General features: G+C 36.4%; 2 protein-coding genes across 2 annotated transcripts; both read left to right on the forward strand.

Annotated features, from left to right (window-relative positions):
• LOC134376460 (olfactory receptor 4C3D-like) lies at positions 1-3,388 on the forward strand. Its single transcript, XM_063095001.1, has 2 exons — positions 1-19; positions 2,463-3,388. The coding sequence occupies exons 1-2, from the start codon at positions 1-3 to the stop codon at positions 3,386-3,388; spliced, it is 945 nt and encodes a 314-aa protein (XP_062951071.1).
• A 10,168-nt stretch (positions 3,389-13,556) lies between these two features.
• LOC134376909 (olfactory receptor 4C6-like) lies at positions 13,557-14,465 on the forward strand. The gene has a single exon (XM_063095486.1). The coding sequence runs from the start codon at positions 13,557-13,559 to the stop codon at positions 14,463-14,465; it is 909 nt and encodes a 302-aa protein (XP_062951556.1).
• Positions 14,466-22,981: the final 8,516 nt, after the last annotated feature.

The raw sequence follows: 22,981 nt of genomic DNA on the forward strand, positions 1-22,981 counted from the left end.
ATGTCAGACAAGTTGATAGGTGAGGTATTTTTTTTAAAAGAAAATCATGTAAATATAGAATCTCAGGATTAATGGAACTTAAAAATCATAGAATCATCCCTCATCTCAACCAATCTGAGGTTTAAGTCCCTTTACCAAGAAAGATAGAATCACCTATAATTCCATTAAATTAGAAGTAAAAATATTTTGGGATCTTTTATCCCACTGACATATATTTAAATTAAATAGGCTCATATTATACATTCAAATTTGCATCCGAGTTTTCCCCACTTAATATTACAGCATAAGATTTTTTCTGTATTATCGCACAAGTTTAAAAAAATCTCTGTTAAAAGCTATATCTTATTCCAAAAGAAACACTATATTTTACTTATCTGTTTCATTCTCCACAGCTCTTAATAATCATGTTGAACATATTTGTATATAATGATTTTTCTCTTTTTAAAATATTTTTCTTTAGGATTTATTCCCGGAAAGATTACCATGAAGTCAAAGAAAAAAGACAAAGCAATTTATATTTTTCATAGGTATATCTAAATTGCTTTTATTAATTATGTTTTATTCTTACTTTATGCACAACATGCTCTTTTCAGATCTGTTTGGGAGGCGACCTCAGAATAAGGAAGTTCAATAAAGCTGCTGTACTTTGTTTTCATGTATGTATAATATTTTCATTTTGGATAATTAAAAAAATAAAACCCTTTATCCTATTACCTTTGAAAGGAAAAAAATATTTTGCACAGAATATATTTTGTTATATTTATGTTTTCTTTTTTTGTTGTTTCTTTGGGAGACCTATGTCTCCAAATTGGGATGATTTTCCTGATCTTATTAACAATGCGATATCCTTTAACCAAAAGTGAAGTATAATGGATTTTGTGGGAGGATGGGAGAAGGAGGCATAAGAATCTATATCGCAGAAACAAAAGAGTAGGGGTGATAATTCATCATTCATCTTGTGGATGGGTGAGTTAGGGCTGTGTGATAATAAAATGTGTGGGCGGGGATTACTAAAGGCATTTGACAGGGACATTTTTATGACTTTGCATAGACAAATATTGGCTAATACACAAGAATACTTCAAAAAGTTCATGGAAAAATTGAATTACAAGGTAATACAATATTCCCATGAACTTTTTGAAGAACTCTCATACAAAGGAAGGGTCCAGTAAATATTTATTGAGTGAGTGAATGTGTAAGTAACAGGTACTTACTTAAAGTCATTACTAGATTTTATATATGTTTGTGTTTGTGTATGTGTGTATATATATGTATAATACTTTATCTTATCTAACAGTCTATTTCTTTCTGTTCCCCACATTAAATTTCTATTTTTAAGATTTTGAAAATAAGAGTTTCCTTTACTTGATAGATCTTCACGGACTGAAAAACCTGTCCAAGAGATTTTTATTCCAGTCTATTGAAGCTATAAATTTAGAGTGGGACTATGTTAAATCGTATGTGGATCATAATTTTGAAGAATGAACAATATTAATTAGGCAATGTTATAATTATCTTAAAAGTCAAATTACCCAGTAACATACTCTTTCCTAGAGGTAATTAATGTCTTATACTTATCCTATAAAATATGCTAGAAACTATTAAACTGGAATATACTTCCTTTTAAAAGTTGATTTATGTTTTTCATAAAGTAGAGAGCATGGATAAAGAGAGTGGGAGGAGAAGAGTAGTTGAATTCCTAGGTTTATGGGCTGGAAAGCACGTGTATGTGTATTCTTACATATGGAGATGTAGGAAGTGTGGCAATTCACCAAACATTTATTCATCACTTAAGAGGGGCCAGACACTGAAGACACTATGCCAGCTCTGAAAGAAGCACAGCAAAAAACCAAACATAAACAGCACGTGTGTTATGGTAGATTCCAGGGAGAGCATGTCTCCAGCCACTTACACATTCCCCAATCTGCCTGCTTACAGTAGATATTTCTTGACTGTGTCTTTTTTTCACAGTTAGAGGTGTGGGTATATTCTCCGGGAAGAGAGAATAACCCTCAACTATATGCAGCATTTTACAGCTCACAAAATACATCTCAAAGGTAAATTTGTAAGCTTGTGGATACAGAGGAGGATTCCAAAGACTGGGACATTTAGCACATAGTGACTTAACAAAGTCACATGGAGTTGGAACCAGGAGAATACAGATCTCACATACATAGCTCAGTAATTTCTCACTAACCTATATATTAACTATTGCCCTGTAGATATTTTAGAGGTGACAGATAATAGGTATCTGAAGAGACTGAAAACATCACGGAGGAAGTGAAAAAGAATAACTGAAGCAATTACTGGGGTGGGACGTGCAAGGACGTGTTCTGCAGTTGCACTGACTACTCTATCTTTGTACTATGAAATCCCAATTATAATCTTTTCATGACTGATTAGCTATCTTTCTTTATCTCTTTGTAGGTAATTCAGGCTCCGGGAGGGTGTTACTTCCTGAGTGGATCACCTCATGCCTCCGAGCAACGTGACTGAATTTATTCTCTTGGGACTCACACAGAATCCACACTTGCAGAAAATACTCTTCATTGTGTTTCTGTTCATTTTCCTATTTACCGTGCTGGCCAATCTGCTCATTGTCATCACCATCTCTCTCAGTCCCACACTTTCAGCTCCCATGTACTTCTTTCTCACTTACTTGTCCTTCATAGATGCCTCCTACACCTCTGTCACCACCCCTAAAATGATTATTGACTTGCTCTACCGGAGGAGAACAATTTCCTTGGGTGGCTGCCTGACTCAACTCTTTGTGGAGCACTTCCTGGGAGGATCAGAGATCCTCCTCCTCATTGTCATGGCCTATGACCGCTATGTGGCTATCTGCAAGCCACTGCACTACCTGACTATCATGCGACAGGGGCTCTGCCACCTCCTGGTGGTGGTAGCCTGGATTGGAGGGATCCTGCATGCCATGGTACAGATTCTTTTCATGGTCAACTTGCCCTTCTGTGGTCCCAATGTCATTGACCACTTCATGTGTGATCTCTTCCCATTGTTGAAACTTGCCTGCAGTGACACCTACAGGCTTGGAATGGTAGTGGCTGCCAACAGTGGAGCTATGTGCTTGCTCATTTTTTCCATGCTACTCATTTCCTACATAGTCATCCTCAGCTCCTTGAAATTTCATGGCTCTGAAGGACAGCATAAAGCCCTATCCACATGTGCCTCCCACTTTACCGTTGTTGTACTCTTTTTTGTGCCTTGTATATTTACCTACATGCGTCCTGTGGTCACCTACCCTGTGGACAAGTTGGTGACTGTGTTCTTTGCAATCCTTACCCCTGCATTAAATCCTATAATTTATACAGTTAGAAACACAGAGGTGAAAAGTGCCATGAGGAGTTTGTTGAAGATGAGAGTAATGTAGCCTGTTCATAATGCCAGAAAAGTGAAGATGTATATAAATAGGCAGGATTATATCTGTGGTAAACTGTGCAAGAGAATAAACAAAGTTTACAGATCATTGGCAAAACAAACAAACAAACCAACAAGCAAATCCCAGAAACTAACGATTATTGAGCACTTAATGGTGGATAGGGCTTTTACTAGGTGCTTTTGATAGCTTTTAATATACTTTACCAAGGTTTCAATGTTTGTGTGCATAGATTCTGGATATGCAATGGAGAGAACAACTATAAATTCCTAGTCTGATGGTTCTAGAGTACGCTTTTCTCCAGAGTCTCATTGCTACTTTACTAAATTTTTCACATATATTTCACTAGGGTGAAATTGGCTTTTCCATAGCATCTTGATCTCAGAACTTTGTATTTTTGCTTGGCCTGTGGTAAAGCAAGAAAGAGGCTAGAAATCCCTAGATGGATATATGGAAAGTGAACAGCTAGGAAGTGAAAAAAACACTGTCGATTTTCTTTTCTGTTTTATTTTCTTTACTTTTTTTTCTGGTTGGGAGAGGAACCATGAGTCTACCAAAAGCAAAAGGGAGACATCCACAAAAGTAAAAAAGAAACATTTCATAACCTACCTCTCAATTTTTTTCTTTGGTACAAAAATTATGCCAAAATTTTTTGAAAATTACTCTTAATTTGTTCTTATTTTCTAAAATACCCTCATGGCTCACAGTTTTTCTTGAATGAAAGAAGTTTTTTTTCTTTTTTCCTTACCAAGACTTGAGGAACCATCTGAAACATCAAGGGTAAACATTCTTTTATTTGACCTCAACAAAAGGGCATATTGTAAGTTTCCAAGGCTATTGCCCTATAGATGTCATACACACATTTACATTAAATGAGCATTTTATTATCTATCGGACACATTTGCTTAAGTTAGGTGAGTTAATCCATGTACTAAATTAGTAGTTTCAATATTACTGTCCCCATTTTACAGAAAAGCAAATTGAAACAAAGAGAGATTTACTATCTTACTGCCTTGGGTCATACATCTAAGAGTTTAAGCCACCCAGTTAGAATCCAGGTCCTCCAAATCTCAGTCCTGCTTTCTTCAAATAAAACATAGTTGTTTTGGTATATTTACATCTCTATAGACAAGAAATTTATAAGTAGTTTTAATGGTTCACTTTATCCTTCAAAAGCAATAATACCAAATTTGTTATAGCCTTATCTCACATTTAGCAATTTATTTAAGCAGTAATGCTCCTCTATGCACATGGAAAACACCAGGTTATTCTACATTACAATGGAACACATTATGAATCAAAGCTTCTCTGACTATCATATTCCAAGTCGTGCTAATTCTCACAAATGTCCATTTTTCAAACTCACTGGTCATCTGGAGCTGTTTCTTTAGTAAGTTGACAATACGGTAATGATAAAGCACAAAACACTTATTTTTTAGGGTGACTGGTATGTTCCAGCTTATGCATGGATGTCTTAAATTCATGAGAAATAGAACCATTTCCCACAAAGTCTAGGCCAGGACGATGATATAATCAGCAATTAATCTATTAAAAAATGATCAAGTTTGCAATTGCTGGTGAGAATTAAACATCTCAACAGAATCTAGACTGAATGATTTACGGTTCATTTTGTCTTATGGTTGTTAGACAGGAGATGAGGATTAGCCAGGGATAAGAACAGGAGAAGTATTGAGAAGATGTCACTTCTCTTCTGAGTCAAAAGGTAGGATTGGAAGAGGGAAACTGAGGACAATGATTGCATCTTAGAGGCTATACCACGTGCTCAGTGGAGGAGTGAGAAGATTAATGGGACACAAATTATAAACTGTCAACAGCGAACTTGGAAGGTATAGGAAGTAAAGGAAGAAATGTAAGTAACAGTAATGTTCTCATGGAATGGAGTTTTGGTGGTTTGTAAATAACTTAAGGAAATATTAAGATGTTCCTTTGTACTCATCATCGTGAATCTCTCATGAAGACTAACTGTCATCTCATTATTTCTGGTGCTTACAAATAAAGCAAAAGAAGTTTTTTTCCTAAAAATTTTTCTCCTAAGAATGTTTTCTCCTAAAAAATAGTAAGATAAATATTTGAATATATTGCATAAGGATACTTTGGTTTAATCTGGACATTTAATTCAGTGAAAATATTAGGCATTATTTAAATGAGAGGAGTGAGCTAACCATCATGAAGACCAACTAGGCATATATTTTGTTAGGTTTCTTACATAGTTTAACTCTCTTAATGCAGCCACAGTATTATTTGATAAGTCTTCACACCACGTTACACAAGAAAAAAACGAGACTCAATGAGGTTAAGTAACACGTCAAGTCTTTTAGATTTTGCCTCCCCTACTCTTCCTATTTCACAATACTCCTTGCTAGCATGATGAAAAAATATAAAAATAGGAACTGATGGCTGGCCATATTGTGAAGATTCTCTTGAGTCTTCTCACCTTATTTTTTTTTGGTGGGGAGGTTTATTCTGTCTTTCAGCTCTTCCTTGACCTCTACTTCCCAGATTACTCACACTTTCCCGATTCCTCTTGTGTCAGGCACAAGCCATCTGCTGATCTCTTTCCCACAGATGTATGAACATCATGAAAAGTGGGATGCAGTGGGCTCAAGAAATGCCTAATTAATGGTTGCATTTCAAAGAAATTGACACATGGGTAAGAAAGATATTTGGAGGAAGAATAAACAACCCAATCATGGAAGTGACTTGATACTCTATTTGGACATAAGAGTAGCTCCTTAAATTGCTGCTATAGGGATTTTCCCATTATTCTCCCATAGTGTTAACATATATTAACTTGAAAAATGGCTCCATGGACAATTAAGTTTAGGAAATGTTGACTTATTTGACTTATCCCCAAAATATTGTCCAGTGCCCACAGAATGTCAGACAATTTTGAGGGCTGGATATACAATGTTGAACAATGCAGACAATGTCATGTTTGCTTGGAACTTAAATTACAGTGAGGAATAGATGGATAATAAAAAAGTAAAGAAATAAATGAACAACATAATGTTGTCAGTAATAGATGTGTTGAAGAGAATAGTTTTAAGTGGGTGATGCAGAAGACAAAAACGGGGTATGGATTTGTGCAGTTGTTTGAAGCATAGCTAGAATTTTAGGTAAGCCCAAGTTAAATAACCATGTGTTTTCTATTTTAAAAAATATAAGTAAGTTACATAATAAATGCATTTGCAATGGACATGATATCTTCCCAAGTATGTAAAGATGACTTCCGGGGGGACACAAATATTTTACGGTTTTTATATATACAGCACAGATGTATATAAAATACATAAATAGGTAGATAGTATATCTGTGGTATTAAAATTTCAGAGGCAGGGTATTAAAGGAAAAAAACACTTAAAAAGTCTCCCCAGAGGGACCATCAGGAAAAACAAAAACAAAGGTTGAGGAACACCACCCTAACCCATGTCTAAATGGTTGGGTGAGAGCAGGAGTAACTTAAGAGTGTTAGTAAAGATAATCCAAGTGCAGAAGTTGGCCCATTACTTGTGAGGATCATATTCCGCAAAACTGAGACACTCTTACTTCTCAGGAGACTTCCCAGAGTGTACAGTCAAATATGTTCATGAACTAGTTGTAATCTGTGAAGTATGTTGTAATTATCTGCTATTAATATCTGTTTTTATTATTGAAGGTAGAAAAGGAATGAAGGCTGTAACTCCAAATATTCCTACATCCAAGACATGTTATTTGAGAATACTAATTGTTATGGAGTGGGAAAGAATTTAGTCCTTATTTTTTCAGGCTGAGGTACATTTATTTTTTAATCCTTAATAGTGACAGCTATCCTGCAGTTAGATGTGACACAATTTCAGTAACAGTCTGAAAATATGAAGAGGCCACCAAACTATGTGAGAGGCCACCAAACTATGTGAGAGAAAAAATTCTGTCCTGATACTTGGTAGGTTGCTAAGTGATATTGCCTTTTCTTCACCTGTGTTATCAGGCAGATGGATCATTGTGCGGTTGTTCTGTCCCTGAAGAACAGAGCTTCTTTGCTAATCATTGAATGGTAAATTACATGACTTTTGTGCTTGTGGTGCATCAGCTTGACCTGGGCACCAGTGAAGCTCTGCCCCTGGGAAAAAGTGGATCACAGCAGGGTGGATGGGAATTCTCTGGTATGGAGATTAGCTCCTCAGTCAGTAGAGACACAGCCTCAAAGGGATGTAATTGGAATGATGCAAGTCTGCACATTTTGAAATTCAGTGCCATTTGAAAAATGGCACTCTGCCCTCTTTTAGCCCAGGTCCATTACCTGAAGGTGAATATCTTCTTAATGATGTTTCTTTTCAAATGTGGTTCGGACACTGTTTACAAATTAAGTTCAAAGCACAGCCAAATGACAGGCATAGTCCTGTGAATGATTTTTGTAAACAGCTTAGCTGCCTGCCTTTTTGGGCAACTTTTCATATTTAGATAAAATTTAAGTTCCTTGCCAACCACAAGTGTTGTTTTCTATTTAGGTCCTTGGACACTTAGAACATCCATTCCAAAAATTTCTTTAAAATTACTAAGAAACTCTAGTCCTATCAAAATAATTCTCCATTGAATGATTGGGTGATTTGTCACCTGTGCAAGTCTTGACTTGCTTTGAAATTCTAATATGTCAGGGTTCCTAGATCTTCTGTAGAAGAAAGTTCCCGGGAGTACATCTGGTTGGGGCCAGACCCTTGGTCACCCAAACGTGATTGTAGAGTTTACTTGAACAATCTCAGCCTTCTGCTTACTGCGATCATCAGGTAACTGGATCTTGGAGATAACAGAGATGATAATGGAGATAACCAGATGGTTTGGAGGTGGCCTTAAAACTTTGAGCATTAAACATGTTTCTATTAATTTGAGCTACTATTCTGAAAGTTTTGCAATAATCAAATCAACTAAATACATGCACAATTATATTATTTTTAAAGTGTGACAATAATTTGCTTGTTGGTTTTATCTGTATGGACACATTGTGGTTCTCAGGCTGAAGAGCCTTGAACTATCAACAATTTGTCCTTTAATTTACTTTAATTTCTTTTGGCAAGTAATCAGAAATTGAATTTCTACCTTTGGCCTCTATCCAGGTATTGAAGATTAGCGAATAAAAGAGTGTGTTTATGTTTCTGAGATGTGCTCTTAGGAAGAGGAGGAACAGCTTAGCAACAGCTGGTATGTCCGGGAAGGTTTTAGAGAGATTTTCTGTTTCTCTCTCTTTTGACTCTTTCTTTCTCTCTGTGTATGTGCATTTGCATGTGTGATTGCATGTAATATGTGTATATATATACTATTTTGGGTATTCAAAAATTTGTGGAAGGATTTGTATTATCCTTTAATACAATTTTTCCACAAGCTTTTTGATGTACCCTCACATATATGTGTATATACGTTCATATGTATTTCTGCTTTCCTATTGTAACAACTTCCTTTGATCTTTATTTTTCTACTAATCGCCTTTGAGAAAGAACTTATGTGGTATTCCTCTTTCTGTTTTAATTGGTGAATGAAACTTCAAATTCTGATTTTGTTTTCTAATGCAAGGATGAATTGGACTTTAAAAATATATTTCTCTATCTATATAATGATATACACATTTATCTGTGAGCCAGTCTGCCCACGGGGGTGGTTGGTGGTGTCAGTGCTGATGCTGAAGATTATGCTGATGATTTGCTGAGCATGGGGTGGTGAAATCAAGAAAGGTTGTTTAGGGACTAAGCCCATCCCTCCAGAAGCATTCCAAGAAAACATTGATTTTTGTATCTCCAGTGGTGTAAGTAATTTCCATCCAATAAAGGTGCTACTGCAGATAATCCTATCTCCACTCATCTCTCAGTGTGTATTAATACTTAGGAATGATAATGGTCCTTTCAAAGCCCTTAATTTGAGATGTATGACATTGATGATGCACGTGCTCAGGGGCCACTGAGTGCTTACTAAAAATGACGACCCCGGACACTGCAAACTGTTTGCTATCACTTTCTTATTATTTAAGATTTTATTAAAAAATTATTTAGATTCATAAGAAGTTCAGACACAAGAAACACAAATGAGCTGTAAAGTCAGCTTCCTGGATTCAAATCCAGGCTCTATCACTTACTAACTGCATAGCCTTGAGCAAATTAATTATTTTGCTTTTTTTTCTCAGCCATAAAATGTGCCTTAGCATAGCTAGATGTGAGGAGTAAATGAGAAAATATGTATAAACTACTAGTGAAATATCTGGTACATAGCAGGTGCTAACTAATATATTAATGTTATCATTAGTTTGATATGAATATCCATGTACTGACAATATATTTCTACATAGATATTACACTGACTTTAATTTAGCTTTATACAGAGACCAATAATACACTTATTGTTATGCCATCAATGAAATCCTATGACTGAATAATTGAATAAATACAAATTAAAATGAGATATTATTTTTCACCTTACCATTTGGTGAATATAATCAAGATTGTTAATATTTAGTGTTTGTAAAGCTGTGGGAAAAATTACTCTTTGATATAATATTTCTGGGAATAAAATATGATACAGGATTTTGAGAGAGTAATGTTACAGAATCTATGAAAGTTAAGCATGTGAATATTTTTGGACCTGGTGATGATATTTCTAGAAATTTCTCCACCAGGAATATTTAAACCAGTAAGTAAAGATGTCTGTAATGTGGTGTTCATTGCGGTATTATGTGTAAGGCATTAGATATTAGAAACAACACACATGTCAACCAAAAATGGACTGGTTAAGGGAATTATGGTGCAACCATAAAATATAATAATATGCAGCAATTAAAATGAAGGAAAAGTTGTAAACACTGTCATGACACACATGTCCAGGATATTATAATATTTTATATACTTTTATATAGTGTAAAATACATAAATGACTGTACATATATAATACACCTGCATACAAATGCACTTCTGAAGAACATGCACTAAGTTTTTCTTTATTTTTTAATTTTCAATTGACAGATAATTGTGCATGTTTACATGGTACAATGTGGGGTTTTGATGTATGTATACATTGTGGAATGATTAAATCAAGCTAATTATATTCATCTCTAGAGGGATGAGTGAGTGCTTGTGATTGGAAGTGATCCTTTGGCTTTATTTTACTACTATTTTTCTTTTTTGGAAGCTGGCTGGTATGGGCATATGAACCCTAGACTTTTCTAATGGTCAAGGTGTTATAACAACCTGCTCTAACCAACTGAGCTAACTAGCCAGCCCGATCCTTTGACTTTAAACTTTCTATTACTCTATCTATGTAAAATATTTTTCAAGGGCCATGCTTTACTTTCATAATTTATAAAAATAACAGTAAAAAACCCTTAAGTATTATTTAAACTATTCTACTTTTGATTAGAATACAGGCATTTTAGAAAATGGTTTTGGAAGGCTTGTTTTATAAGTCAATTAAAAAACTTACATCTGTTGAGTGTTTGGGAGTCATTAAGCTGATATCTTGCTAGTCAACTGAGCGTTAGTAGAAGTCTTTGTAAACATGTTTGTTGAAGATCCATCCAAAAGATCTATTTTAAGATAGTTTGTGTTCAATGTCATTCTCCTCACCCTGAGAGAAGAAATAGGGGCACTGATATAAGCCTTTTATGTTTCTAAAATCATTTAATCCTTACAAAAACCCTTTGCGATGTGTAACATTACTTTCCCTTTTTATAGAAAATGAACTTGAGGCACAGAGAGGTTATCTGGCATATCATAGGTACTCAGAGGGAAGAACTAACTGTAATGTGGAAAATAAGGAGTTTTACAGAGGTTTATTTAAAACTATGGCTCTGACTCTGCATTCCCAACTGAACTGCAATCTGACTAAGTGCATTTATTCAAGATACCTTGCACCTAGGATCAGTAGGGGTGTGTATGTGACTAAGTTTTGTGAGATCCCTGCTATATGCAGGACATTATAACATTTAATAAACATTTAAAATATAATTTAAATTACTGTCTTATTATATTCTAATGTCTATAAGTTTAAATGTTAAAATATAAACCATAATGCTAGGCATGAAATATATTTAATACAACAACTCTGGAAAAAGCAACTGAGATTTAGAGAAAATGTATGACCTCTAGTTAGTGACATCCCTGGAATGTCCGTAAAGAAATCCAGGTTTTGTGATATCAGAGTCCATATATTCCAACTATGTACACCACATTTTTCCTTTCTCTCTTCATGCCTTGCCCATGCTATTTTTCTTGTTGCTCACTTTGTAAATTATGAATTTATAAAGTTAGAATTTTCTAAATTCCCCTGTCAAGGCTTAACTCATTTCATCTTCTTGGAAATCTGTAGATCATACTGATATTTTCCTGTTCTGGAACTTATATAGTAAATGCATGGTTTCATGTGTGCTCAGTCTGTTGCCCTATTTATGAATAGAGAATTTCCTTGTTGGACATGCTATTCTTCAAAAAGAGACTACCTAGATTCAAAATCCCCACCCATCTTAGATGACACACTTAGTGTCTCGAAGCCTGTTTCCTCATCTTCAAGATGGGATTTGTGATAGTTCACATCTTGCGTGGTATGAAAAATAAACGCAATGATGCTTGTAACAGACCTAGAACCTTGATGGTACACAGTGAGTGCAAGAAAAAGGAGTTTTTAAAATTGATATTTTGATTACTCTTTAGAATTCTCTGTTTCATTTGGGAGCACCCCTCCACAAAGAAAAATGGAAATGAGTAGGTGTGTTATGAGGGAAGAGTGATCATGGATTTAACATATGCTTTGATGATACGATATTCACATTAGCCACAGGATAATTTATGCTAATTCAGTCTCATGTGCAGGGATGGTGTCAGCTACGTCGCATGTCTGGGTCTTCTTGGAGCAGAGAAAGAGGCTTAAGCTTTAATTTTTTTTTTTTTTTTTTTTTTTTTTTAGTCATTATACCTGGAAAATTATTAGAACACTTGGAAACTTAGTTAATGGTTGTAACTTCCAGTTTCAGGATTGAAATATGTATATATTCTTATATACATAAAATTAGAACATGCTGTTTATTGTAGAATTGTTATTGAACTTTTTGTACAATTATTGAATAAAGCAAGCACAGGAAGCATACATCTATCTCATTGAATTGTTTCAAAAATGAACTTATATCATGAGGGACAATATCTCATTCATGTTGAGCAGTTGATATTATTATAAGAGAAGCAAGGTAGATTGTTATTGGTATTAATTTTGGAGCCAGGAGAAGCTGGATTTGAATTTGGCTTCCGTGTTAACTACCTGTGGGAACTTGGTGTCATTTTTTCCACCTCTCTGAAGACTCAGTATCTAATCTCTAAAATGAAGAAAACATCTCATAGCATATTCCACTGCCTGAGACATAGCAGGGACTCATTGAATATCAGCAATCCATAACAATAATAATATTATTATCAATAATCCAATTTTAGAAGAAAGGCATGCAAATGGAAAAAGTATAGTTCTTAACAAGTGGAGAGTCCTGGGGATATGATATACTTGTCTCGTAGGCTCTTCTACTAGCATATTTTAGGTGCTCAATAAATATGTGGAATAAATAAATGAAAATTTATATGACATTTTCCAAGTTCTTTGGTGTGTCTAGTGATAAAGGAAGGTCAGCATCCTAGCTTAAAGTTTCTGAAAAGGAGAGGCTGAAAGAGAGGTCTGTATGTAGGTAGCTTACTTTGGAAAACAGAACGGAGGTGTTGGGAAAAGTAAAAGAGGGAAGGAAGGAAAGTTAATCCAAGATTGTGTTGAGCTGGTTACCATTTATCCATTGGCTCCTACCTACTAATGGCCAAAGGTTTCCCTAAGTGTGTTAATTCCTTCATATTTCCAGGTGTGTGAATGCACCGAATGATGAAGCAGGGTCTCCTAAGTGTCTGAAGCAGCAAGCACCGGAACAGAGAGAAAGAACTGCACCAGTGTTGTTGTGGGGATCACTAGCATCAAGCTAGGCCAGGCTTTTATTATCAGCAACTGGTTTCTGTAGCAACAGTGAGAGAAAAAAGTAGGTTAAGAGAGTGTGTGACAGGGTGCAAAAAATGTCCAACACACCCAGTGATTACTAATTAAGAATAATATTCCTTTTGCAGATGTTCCAGCTCAGTGATGTGCTTGCATCAGTCCACATTAAATGGAGAATCCAAAGAACGTGACTGAATTCATTCTTTTGGGCATTACGAAGAATCCAGAGCTTAGGAAGATATTCTCTGCTGTGTTTCTAATCATGTATGTGGCTACAGTGTTGGGAAACCTACTCATTGTGGTAACTCTGACTGCAAGTCAGAGTCTGAAGTCACCTATGTATTTTTTCCTTACTTCTTTGTCACTCATGGATGCCACCTACTCTTCCGTAATTGTCCCCAAGATGATTGTGGACTCCCTGTCTGAGAGCACTACCATCTCCCTTGAAGGCTGCATGACCCAGCTCTTTGTGGCACATTTCTTTGGTGGTGTGGGGATCCTACTTCTCATTGTGATGGCCTCTGACCGCTACGTGGCCATCTGTAAGCCCCTGCACTACAGGAGCATCATGAGTCCTCGGGTGTGCTGCCTGATGGTGGGAGGGGCTTGGCTGGGGGGCTCCGTGCACGCCATGATACAGCTTCTCTTCATGTACCAGATACCCTTCTGTGGCCCCAATGTCATTGATCACTTTATGTGTGACTTGTTTCCATTGTTGAAACTTGCCTGCATGGACACCCACATCCTGGGCCTCTTTGTCACCCTCAACAGTGGGGTGATGTGTATGGCCATCTTCCTCATCCTCATCGGCTCCTACATGGTCATTCTCTGTTCTCTGAAGTCCTGCAGCTCTGAAGGGCGGTGCAAAGCCCTCTCCACCTGTGGCTCTCACCTCACAGTGGTCGTGTTGTTCTTTGTGCCATGTATTTTCTTGTACATGAGACCTGTGGTCACTTACCCCATAGACAAGGCAATGACTGTGTCTGATTCAGTCATCACACCCATGTTAAATCCCTTGATCTACAAACTGAGGAATGCAGAGGTGAGAAGCGCTATAAGGAAACTGTGGATGAAATAAGGGACGCTGAGTGGTTACTAGCTTATATGCTAAGAACAAATCTTTCCTACAAGGCCAAAGAGGTCTTACCCTTCCCATTAAGTCCAATCCATTGGACATATAGCAGCCAGAGGCATCTTTCAAACATACAAAGCTGGTCAAGATACTACATTATCCTGCCTAATTGTGTTATTGCCTGTGTCTCCAGTACATTGCATACTTCATTCCCTTTCTCTCAAGGCTCTGGGCACACTTTTTTTTAACCTGTATTTTGAACAATCTGGGCCTTTTCCAGTTCAGGGCTCCACTGCCCCCCCAACCTCTGCTGGATTGATCATTCCTCAGATCATTTGCTTGCTGGCTCCCTGTCCTGTTTTCCATCATCAGATGAACTCCCACCTCCTTAGAGAAGTCTTTCCTGATGACTTTCTCTCGTCATTTTCTTCAGTTATTCTCTAATTCTACATCCTGGTTATATTCTTAATGTTTATGATTACAGTTATACTTTAAAAAATATTTATTGACTCAATTCTGTTTTCCCCCAAAGATCATAATCCTTATCAAAGCAGGTATTATGTTTATTCTTTCATGCTGTAAACCTAGTGATTTGAACACTCCTAGTTACCTAGTTTGTGCTTAATAAATATTATTGGATGAATATAAGTCTAAAAGAGACTTAGGGTTTTAAAAAAATATTTTCAAATAAATATTAAGAAAGAAGTGGGGAGAATAAATACATATAAGCACTTTAGGAGTTAGTATCCTCCCAGTTTGCACGACTGGTGTACTTTTTGGAAGCAAAGACAATCTCAGCTTATTAGTGTGCTATTTAATATGAATGTCACCACTTTACTAAAATTCTCCACTACCAAAATAAAAGAAATTTGTATTTGAATCAAGATATTGTAGAGTCAAGTGTCCATGTCTTGAAATTATATATTCTCTGTGGGACTAGAGCAACTCTAGATCTATTTTATTAATTATGGGACAGTGATTTTGCTGCTACTTTCATGATTTGGGTTTTCAAATCCAAAGGATGTTTATTTTCTCCCAGATATTCTTCTACGAAAAGCTGCCACTAGAAAGTTTTTTAACTATCTCCCTTGATGAGGTATATGGAAAGCCTAAGGTCATAGTATGATTTAGCATTCTGTTTTCTTATTAAAACAAACATATATGGTCTATATGAGCACGATAATAATTACAGGATCAATTACAGTATTCAAACAGAACAAAACATTTACCTCAAGATTTTCATTTTTAAGTAAAAATGTGTATGCGCAATAGGTATCTAGCTTTAATAATCACCAAATATATTTAATAACTAGAAGGTTCATTTGCTCATTACAGAATATTTGCTGAGTTTGTACAAAGTTTCAGATACTCTTCTAGGAGCTGGATATAGAGTGATGAATAAGGCAATATGCTTTCCTTATGTTTTGGAGCTTACATTTTAGTGCAGGAGACAAACAACATAAAAAATGAAAATAAATAAAATTATAGAGTGATAACAAATTCTGAGAAAATAGTAGCAAAGTCGTGGGCATGTGACTGGGTAACTCTAGTTAGGGAGGCATGAGGACTTTTCTGCAAGGAATTTCTAAGCTGAAATCTGAATGATGCAATAGAACCACCCTTAAGCATATCGGTGGGAAGAGCATTCCAGGCCAAAGAGAAAAGGTCATGCAGAAACCCTAAGGCAGAAACTAGCCTGGAGTATAGAAGTCCAAATAATCTGCATAGTGGAGGAGGGAGAACATGGTACAAAGTGAGATATGAAAGGTAGGCAGGGTCCTGATCAGAGAATGTTATTATTTTTTTTATTCTTAAATTTAAAAAGAGCATGGACATCAAAGTGACTGTATTAGAATAATAATTAAAAGTCACATCCTTCATGGACAAATAGATGACTTCTGAAACTTAGCATCAAAAATCTTTGCACATAGCTATTGTGCTATGTCAATAGTAGAGCATAATATTCGCTGCCTGCTTATAGAATTTTAGAATTAAATTCTTGGATTCATTTTATACTTCTTCACCTTGCTTTTTGTAAATGAAGAAGAAAATGCCCTTGATAATATCATAACTTTGGTCTACAAGAACTTTATGATGAGCATTTTTTTTAGTTCAATTATAAAATTAAGTGGAAGGATCATAATGAGATCCCTAATCTTAAATATTTGTAATCTGTTTGATAATTTTTTGTAGTGTCAAAAGTAGGCCTAGAATTTACATCTTTTATTTCATAAAAAGAGCTATTCTGACCATTCATGCTGAAATTATTACCGGCCAGTCAGATTTCAAAATTGTTTTCTCTTCTATGTTCTATAAATCCCTCAAATTAATTCACATTAAATAGCTTTACTTATTAAACACATTATTTAGCAGCTTAATGTGATTTTTTTTTTTTTTAGCACTCTGACTTCTGAAACAAATCTTGGTCTTAATTTTTTAAAGGAATTTGTTACCAATAATAGTTTGTAAACCATATAATTATCTACATATTAGAATTTGAAAAATCTAGTACTACTCATGATACAAAGGCATAGTAAAGTAGGAATAGAAGGGTACATTAATTTGAAGAATGATATCTGCCTAAAAAAACACTGTAAAGATCAAACTTAATAATAACTATTAAGGCAAACTTCCTATTTCACAGAGAAAAGCTGCTGGAAGAGAACTTGCACAGACCCTTTCAAATACACCTGTCAATCTGCCAGCATCTGTTCACTTGTATGCTGCCTTCCTACCTTCTACTATACATGCATTACCTGTGCCTAATCCAAAGCCAATGAAATCACTTTACTAGTGCACTGGACTTAGGTTACCTATTGCTTACACAAGGGCATTGATCTAAGTATCTCTTCTATGTTTCTTCTTTCATCTATATTTTCCTCTCTGTTGGATCATTTTCATCAGCAAAGCAGCAATCTTTTCTCTCTCTTATTTTAAATAAAATCTTCTATTGTCCTCACTTCCTTCATCAGCTACTCCCCCACTTCATTCTCCCTCCTTGGTAACAAAACTCAATAGCTCTCTAGAATGCTTATCTCCCTTTCTTCACTTCCACTCTCTTTAAACTTCTTTCAGTCACACTTCAATATCCAATACTTTCTGAAAATGCTCTTCTCAAGGATACCAATGACCTCTGTGTCACTACGTTTAATAGTCATTGCTCATTGCTCATCCCACAATCCATTAGCAACATTTAACCAAGATTTTCTTGACATACTCTCTTAACATGACCAAGATTTCCAAATTAGTATCTCCAGCTCAGACTTCTTTCCTGAGGTTAAAACCTGGAAATCCAACTTCCTCCCTGGCATTTTCACCTGAATGACTAACAGACTTCATAAACAGAACAAGTTGAAGCTGTTCTCCTGGTTCTGCCCCATTCCCAAACCTGCTCTACTCACAACATTTTCTGTCACAGCTAATGGCACATTTGGTCTCTCTATCTCATACCCCATATCCAGTCTATCAGGAAATCCTGCTCACTCAACCTTCAACATATATCCCAAATTCAACCACTTCTAGTCACTTTTGGAACTCTCATCTAGTTCCAAGCCTTCATCATCTGTCACTTGGATTCTTGTTATTGCCTCTTACCTACTCTCCCTACTTTTATCTCGGCATCCCCTGCTCCAGTATTTGATCCTCAACACAGCACTCAGAGGTATCTGAAACTCAGAAGTCAGATCATATCACACGTCTACTTAAAACTGGGCAATGGCTCTCCACATCACTTAGGGGAAAAAAGATCTTGTAGCCATACTCTGGCTTCCCTGCTCTCTCTCTGAACTCCTTACAACTGATCCCTCTATGACACCTGGTGCTTGTCCATTCCTTTTCCTGTCCAGACATGCTTTTGCCATAGGGCCTTTACATAGGCTGTTCTCTCTGACTGGAAGACTTTCGGCCAACTGTCTTCATGACTAACTCACTTTATGTTCGTAGATTTAAAGAAACAATATTTTCGATAATACTGCCCTTAGACATGGACAAGTGGGGCTGCTGTCCTAGGGTCCACACTTTGGGGTATCTTCACTGACATTTTCTAAGTTCCCTTCTAGTGTCTGGGGACTTGGCAGTGTCTACTTATGGGGCATCTCAGCCCAGACTCAACTGTGTGGATCTCATCCCCATTTTTCCCCTTTAAAGTGCTCTCCAAAACTCTCTCCTATCCAGGGGCCAACCAGAAGCTCTGATTGCTGCACCTGTGAAGTTATCCCAGGCGTGTGGCCAGGATCATAGTTCCAGGAATACAGCCTGACAAGGAAATGGCTTCCACAGGCTAGTTCATTATCTCCTTCATAAGATTGTACTACATTGGTTACCAGAATGGTGTTGACATGCTGATTTTGGGTGATGTAGGACAAGTTCAAGATTCTGGGCAATGAATAGTCTCCTGCTGACCACTGGCACTGGCCATGTGTGTGGGCCTTCATCAACTTTTACCTGTCCATATTTTGATTATGGTGACAGCATCTACAGCACTGCAGGTGGTGGAAGTGGTGGCAGGCATCTTTTACCCTGTGCATCCCTCCTGTTGGCACCCACCTCAGCCCTTCCAGAGTCTCTAGGCCACTTGCCAGGCAGTTCTCCAGGGATGGCTGTGCTGATCTCCTTCCAGAGCTTTCAGGACCATGGCTCTACAATGCTGACTGGCCCCTCCAATTGGTACTCTATCTTGCTCCATTACCTATGGTGACACTGTGTGCTCCTGTGTTGGTCCTAAGCCAGGTGTGATGAAGGACATGCCTAACATGAATGGAACCGTTTTTCTATATCTGTGTCAGGTCTTTCATCTGTCCTCCCTACTGGTGGTGGTGTCTTGAATGCAGGGATTATGTCAAAAGACATCACATTCCAGAAATGCAGTGTTTATGGTCTAAGGGGTTCAAGGGAAGACACAATTGGAAGATGTATAGTTTTATACTTATTCCAAACAATTTGACACGAGCAAGAAATAAATTATTATTCACATTTTCTTGCTAATTCTGGTCATCAGTTGTGTGTGTGTGTGATCATTATCAAGAAAGTATCTTTGAGGGAGTTATTGGAAGCCAGCAATCATGAGTAATGATGTGAAATAGAGTTAAATAAATAGTGCTAAGGAGCTTCAGGGACATTCTTTCAACATAAACAAGTTCTGAAGAGAAGACATGGTTACTGGACATGATAGGGAGAGAGATGCTTAAACACTAAGAAGAATTTTAATGTGCTCTAATTGGGCAATAAATAAGTACATACGTGTCTTCTTTCTGCTCACAATTCAAAATCTCCATCAACAAATCACTACATCTAACACTAGCTCATGAGTTTTGTAATGTACTCTTTAGTCCAATTGTTTATTTATTTTTTACATAAACTAATTATATAAACAGGGTTCTTGCAAAAAAAATTTGGCTGGCTCTGCACTCCCTGGGTAGGCCTTGATTTAAGAGACAATAATTTTGTGATGAATTAATACCTACCCCTGTGACAAAACATTTTTTCACAGAAATTGATAAACTGATTCAAAAATTTATATGGATGTATATCTAGGTCTGAATAGCAGGCTTGGTAATAAAAAAAATGTGAGAACAGAGATGGAGGATTAGCCCTACTAGATATTGGAACATATTAAAGCTCTGGTTTGTAAACATTTTGCTATAGGCTGAGTAATAGACAATTTTGAAGAGCAGAATAAATTGCTCGGAAATTGAGCCATCTATCTTTGGAAACTTAGCACAAGTTTTTCAATTTAATAAACAATGAAGATGGAATTTTAAGTCAATGGGAAGCAGTGGAATATTGGATAAATTCTGGAAAGGCAAATTGCTATTCGGCATCTCCCATTTCTCACATCTCCTAGGCTGTGGCTCCCTCTGTCTCCATCTTTCTCTTTTCTGACTTGGACTTTAAAAACAATCACCTTGGTTTTTTTTGTTTTGTTTTGTTTTGTTTCTTTTACAACTGTTCAGAAATAATATATTTCTTACATTATCTGTCCTACTCCATCTTCACAATCTCATTTGTGTTACCTCACTCTGTTACTCTAACAGAAACAAATAAAAAAGGATGAGTCAAAGCAGAGCATGGAATACAGTAGAAGATTCTCAGTGCAGTGGGAAGTGAGAACCAGGGTCCTGGAACGAATGGCTGAAGTCTTGTTGCTGAGAGATATCTCAGCCCAAGAATGTGGTCCATGTCAGGTGATTCTTCTGTGTCAGCACACACACCTAAAATTTAAATTAAAAGAAAAATGACATTTCTTCTTTTAATTCCACAGATAACTGAAGTGACCTTGACTTTTTGGTGAGTCACTTCATTTCTGCATTTTTCTGCAGAGTGTAAATAGATATAAAAATGGGTAAGATAAAATGCTTAAATGCTGTATAAAGCAACACATTATTTGGTGCGTGCCCTCTCTGAAGGGACCTGATGAGCTCAGTCCAAGTTGTTCCTCAAGCTTCAGTCTCCACGCTAAATTCTATTGGAGTAAACTGACCTGCCACATCTTCTTTTCAAATAAAATGAAAAGAGAGTAATTCCTTTAACCTCTAGAAATTGTGCTTTTAGTTTAAAATCATGGAATCTCAAGATCAGTTTCTGAGGGAGAAACACACTTTGATTAATGTATAAATCTTTGCATATCTATACATAAAATGTTATTAAGAAGCACTCATTGTCACCCTACTCCCCAAACATCATGTGTGTCCTTATGGATTGATGATGCCCAATCCTAGAACTCAGCTTTTACATTTAGAAAGTACACAGGCATTTTGCCCTAATTCTGCAAAGAGACACTGTATTACATCCCAGTTTACACAATATCCTATTCCTGAGTATGAAGGGAAATGGAAGCATCTTCAAATAGAAAAGCAGAAGTTCCAAAAAAAAAAAAAAGAAAGAAAGAAAGAAAAAATCTTCTAATTGATCAGGGATGTAAAGTTTTGCAAACACTTGAGCAAGTTAAACTACACACAATTGTGTCTGGGAAAATCATACTGATGGGAAAATTGTAAACCCTGGAGGGAACTGAGAAGCAATTCTATAGGTTCATGATGTCTTAGGAAACCTCTTTAAATTCCAGATGGAAGTCAAGAAGGAAACTTTTGCTTCTTATTTTTTTACTGAGACATGTTGAAGACAGCACTTGAGAAGCAGTGGGGAACATTCTCTACCTTGTCTGCCAGAGATACTCTTCTCCTCTTCCTCAGATGTAGAAGGAGGAGTAGGAAACAATCTTTATGTTCTGGCCAGCCACTGAATGGACTTTTCTCCATAGAGTAGGAGATTGCCATCACCAGAATTTTCAAGGAAGTGCTACATGGTGAGATTTATAACTGACATTTTTGCATTTTCGGAGAGAATTTCGAATTTTGGTGTAGTGTTGTGGTGTAGTATTAGTATTGTGCTCAGGCTACAAAGTTTAATGCAATGCATGGGCCTATTACTTAAAAACTGTAAACACTTGTGTGAGTTACATAACCTTTCTGGCTCTCAGATCCTCATTTTTAATGATGATTATAATATTACCAAGCTCAAAGGATGTGGAAGCAAATACAATAGTATATGTGGAGCCCATGGGGTAGCACTTTGCACATAATAAGTGCCAATAAACAGCAGCTGTTATAACAGAGTGTTAAGTCTTTTGGGGGGGTACGGGGGAGGGTTAGGAGCACCTGTTACTTGAAGTCTAATGAAATTAGACCTATCTCCAGCTTTCCATCTTCAATAAATCCAGGTAACTAGAAATGCAACAAGTGCATTCTTTTGTCCTCCCTCTGCAATAGTATTTTATTTGTTCTTTCTATATATAGCCTCATTTATCACTTATCCTTTAATGTTTTCTCCATCCTGATGTTTTAGATTAAAAAGTGAAATTCTCTGAGGCTATATGAACAATACTAATGTAAGAACATAGTAAATTCAAGTGCTACAGTGGCATTTACAGAGTTATTGATATAAAATATGGTATTTGCTATTTCTACAATGACACCCTAACAAACGGCACAGGGAAGGACATTAGGGTAAGAAAGAGTGACTCAAGTCTCAGAGTGGGGTCTTCTGATTTTAATTATGCCTACTTAACTTTTCACAAGTGCATTTGATGTCATAAACAGAATAAGGTTCCCGCCTCAGAATTGTTCAAGATAATTTAGGTGGCTGAAGCTCTGAATTGCTTTAGTGCTAGTTGTAGTGGCTTTGTCTCTCCTTTAGAATGAGCTAAGTCGCTAAGACAACAGAAAAAGAAGGCTCAAGCATCCATCAGAAAGAACACCAGTGGAAACAGAAAAAAGTTATTTATTTTTCAAAATAGTAGAGTATAAAAATTGAGACATTTAGGAAATCAGCAGAACAACACTGAGAGGGAGAAAAGGATGTGAAATCAATAGAGAACATATTTCTTAGGTTGTCAGGGAAAGAAATATGATTAGTCAGACAACCAAGGAATAAATCTTTTATTGCTGAATGATAATCCTAGATCAAAAATATGGTGAATTGAAAGAATTTAACAGGGAGGATAATTACAAGTAGAATTTTAATTT

The sequence above is a fragment of the Cynocephalus volans genome, chromosome 4 (genome assembly GCF_027409185.1).
Source record: "Cynocephalus volans isolate mCynVol1 chromosome 4, mCynVol1.pri, whole genome shotgun sequence".
Lineage (NCBI taxonomy): Eukaryota > Metazoa > Chordata > Mammalia > Dermoptera > Cynocephalidae > Cynocephalus > Cynocephalus volans.

What these genes read in the sequence shown, in the direction of transcription:
- LOC134376909 (XM_063095486.1), top strand. Translation starts at nt 13,557, where the DNA reads ATGGAGAATCCAAAGAACGTGACTGAATTCATTCTTTTGGGCATTACG.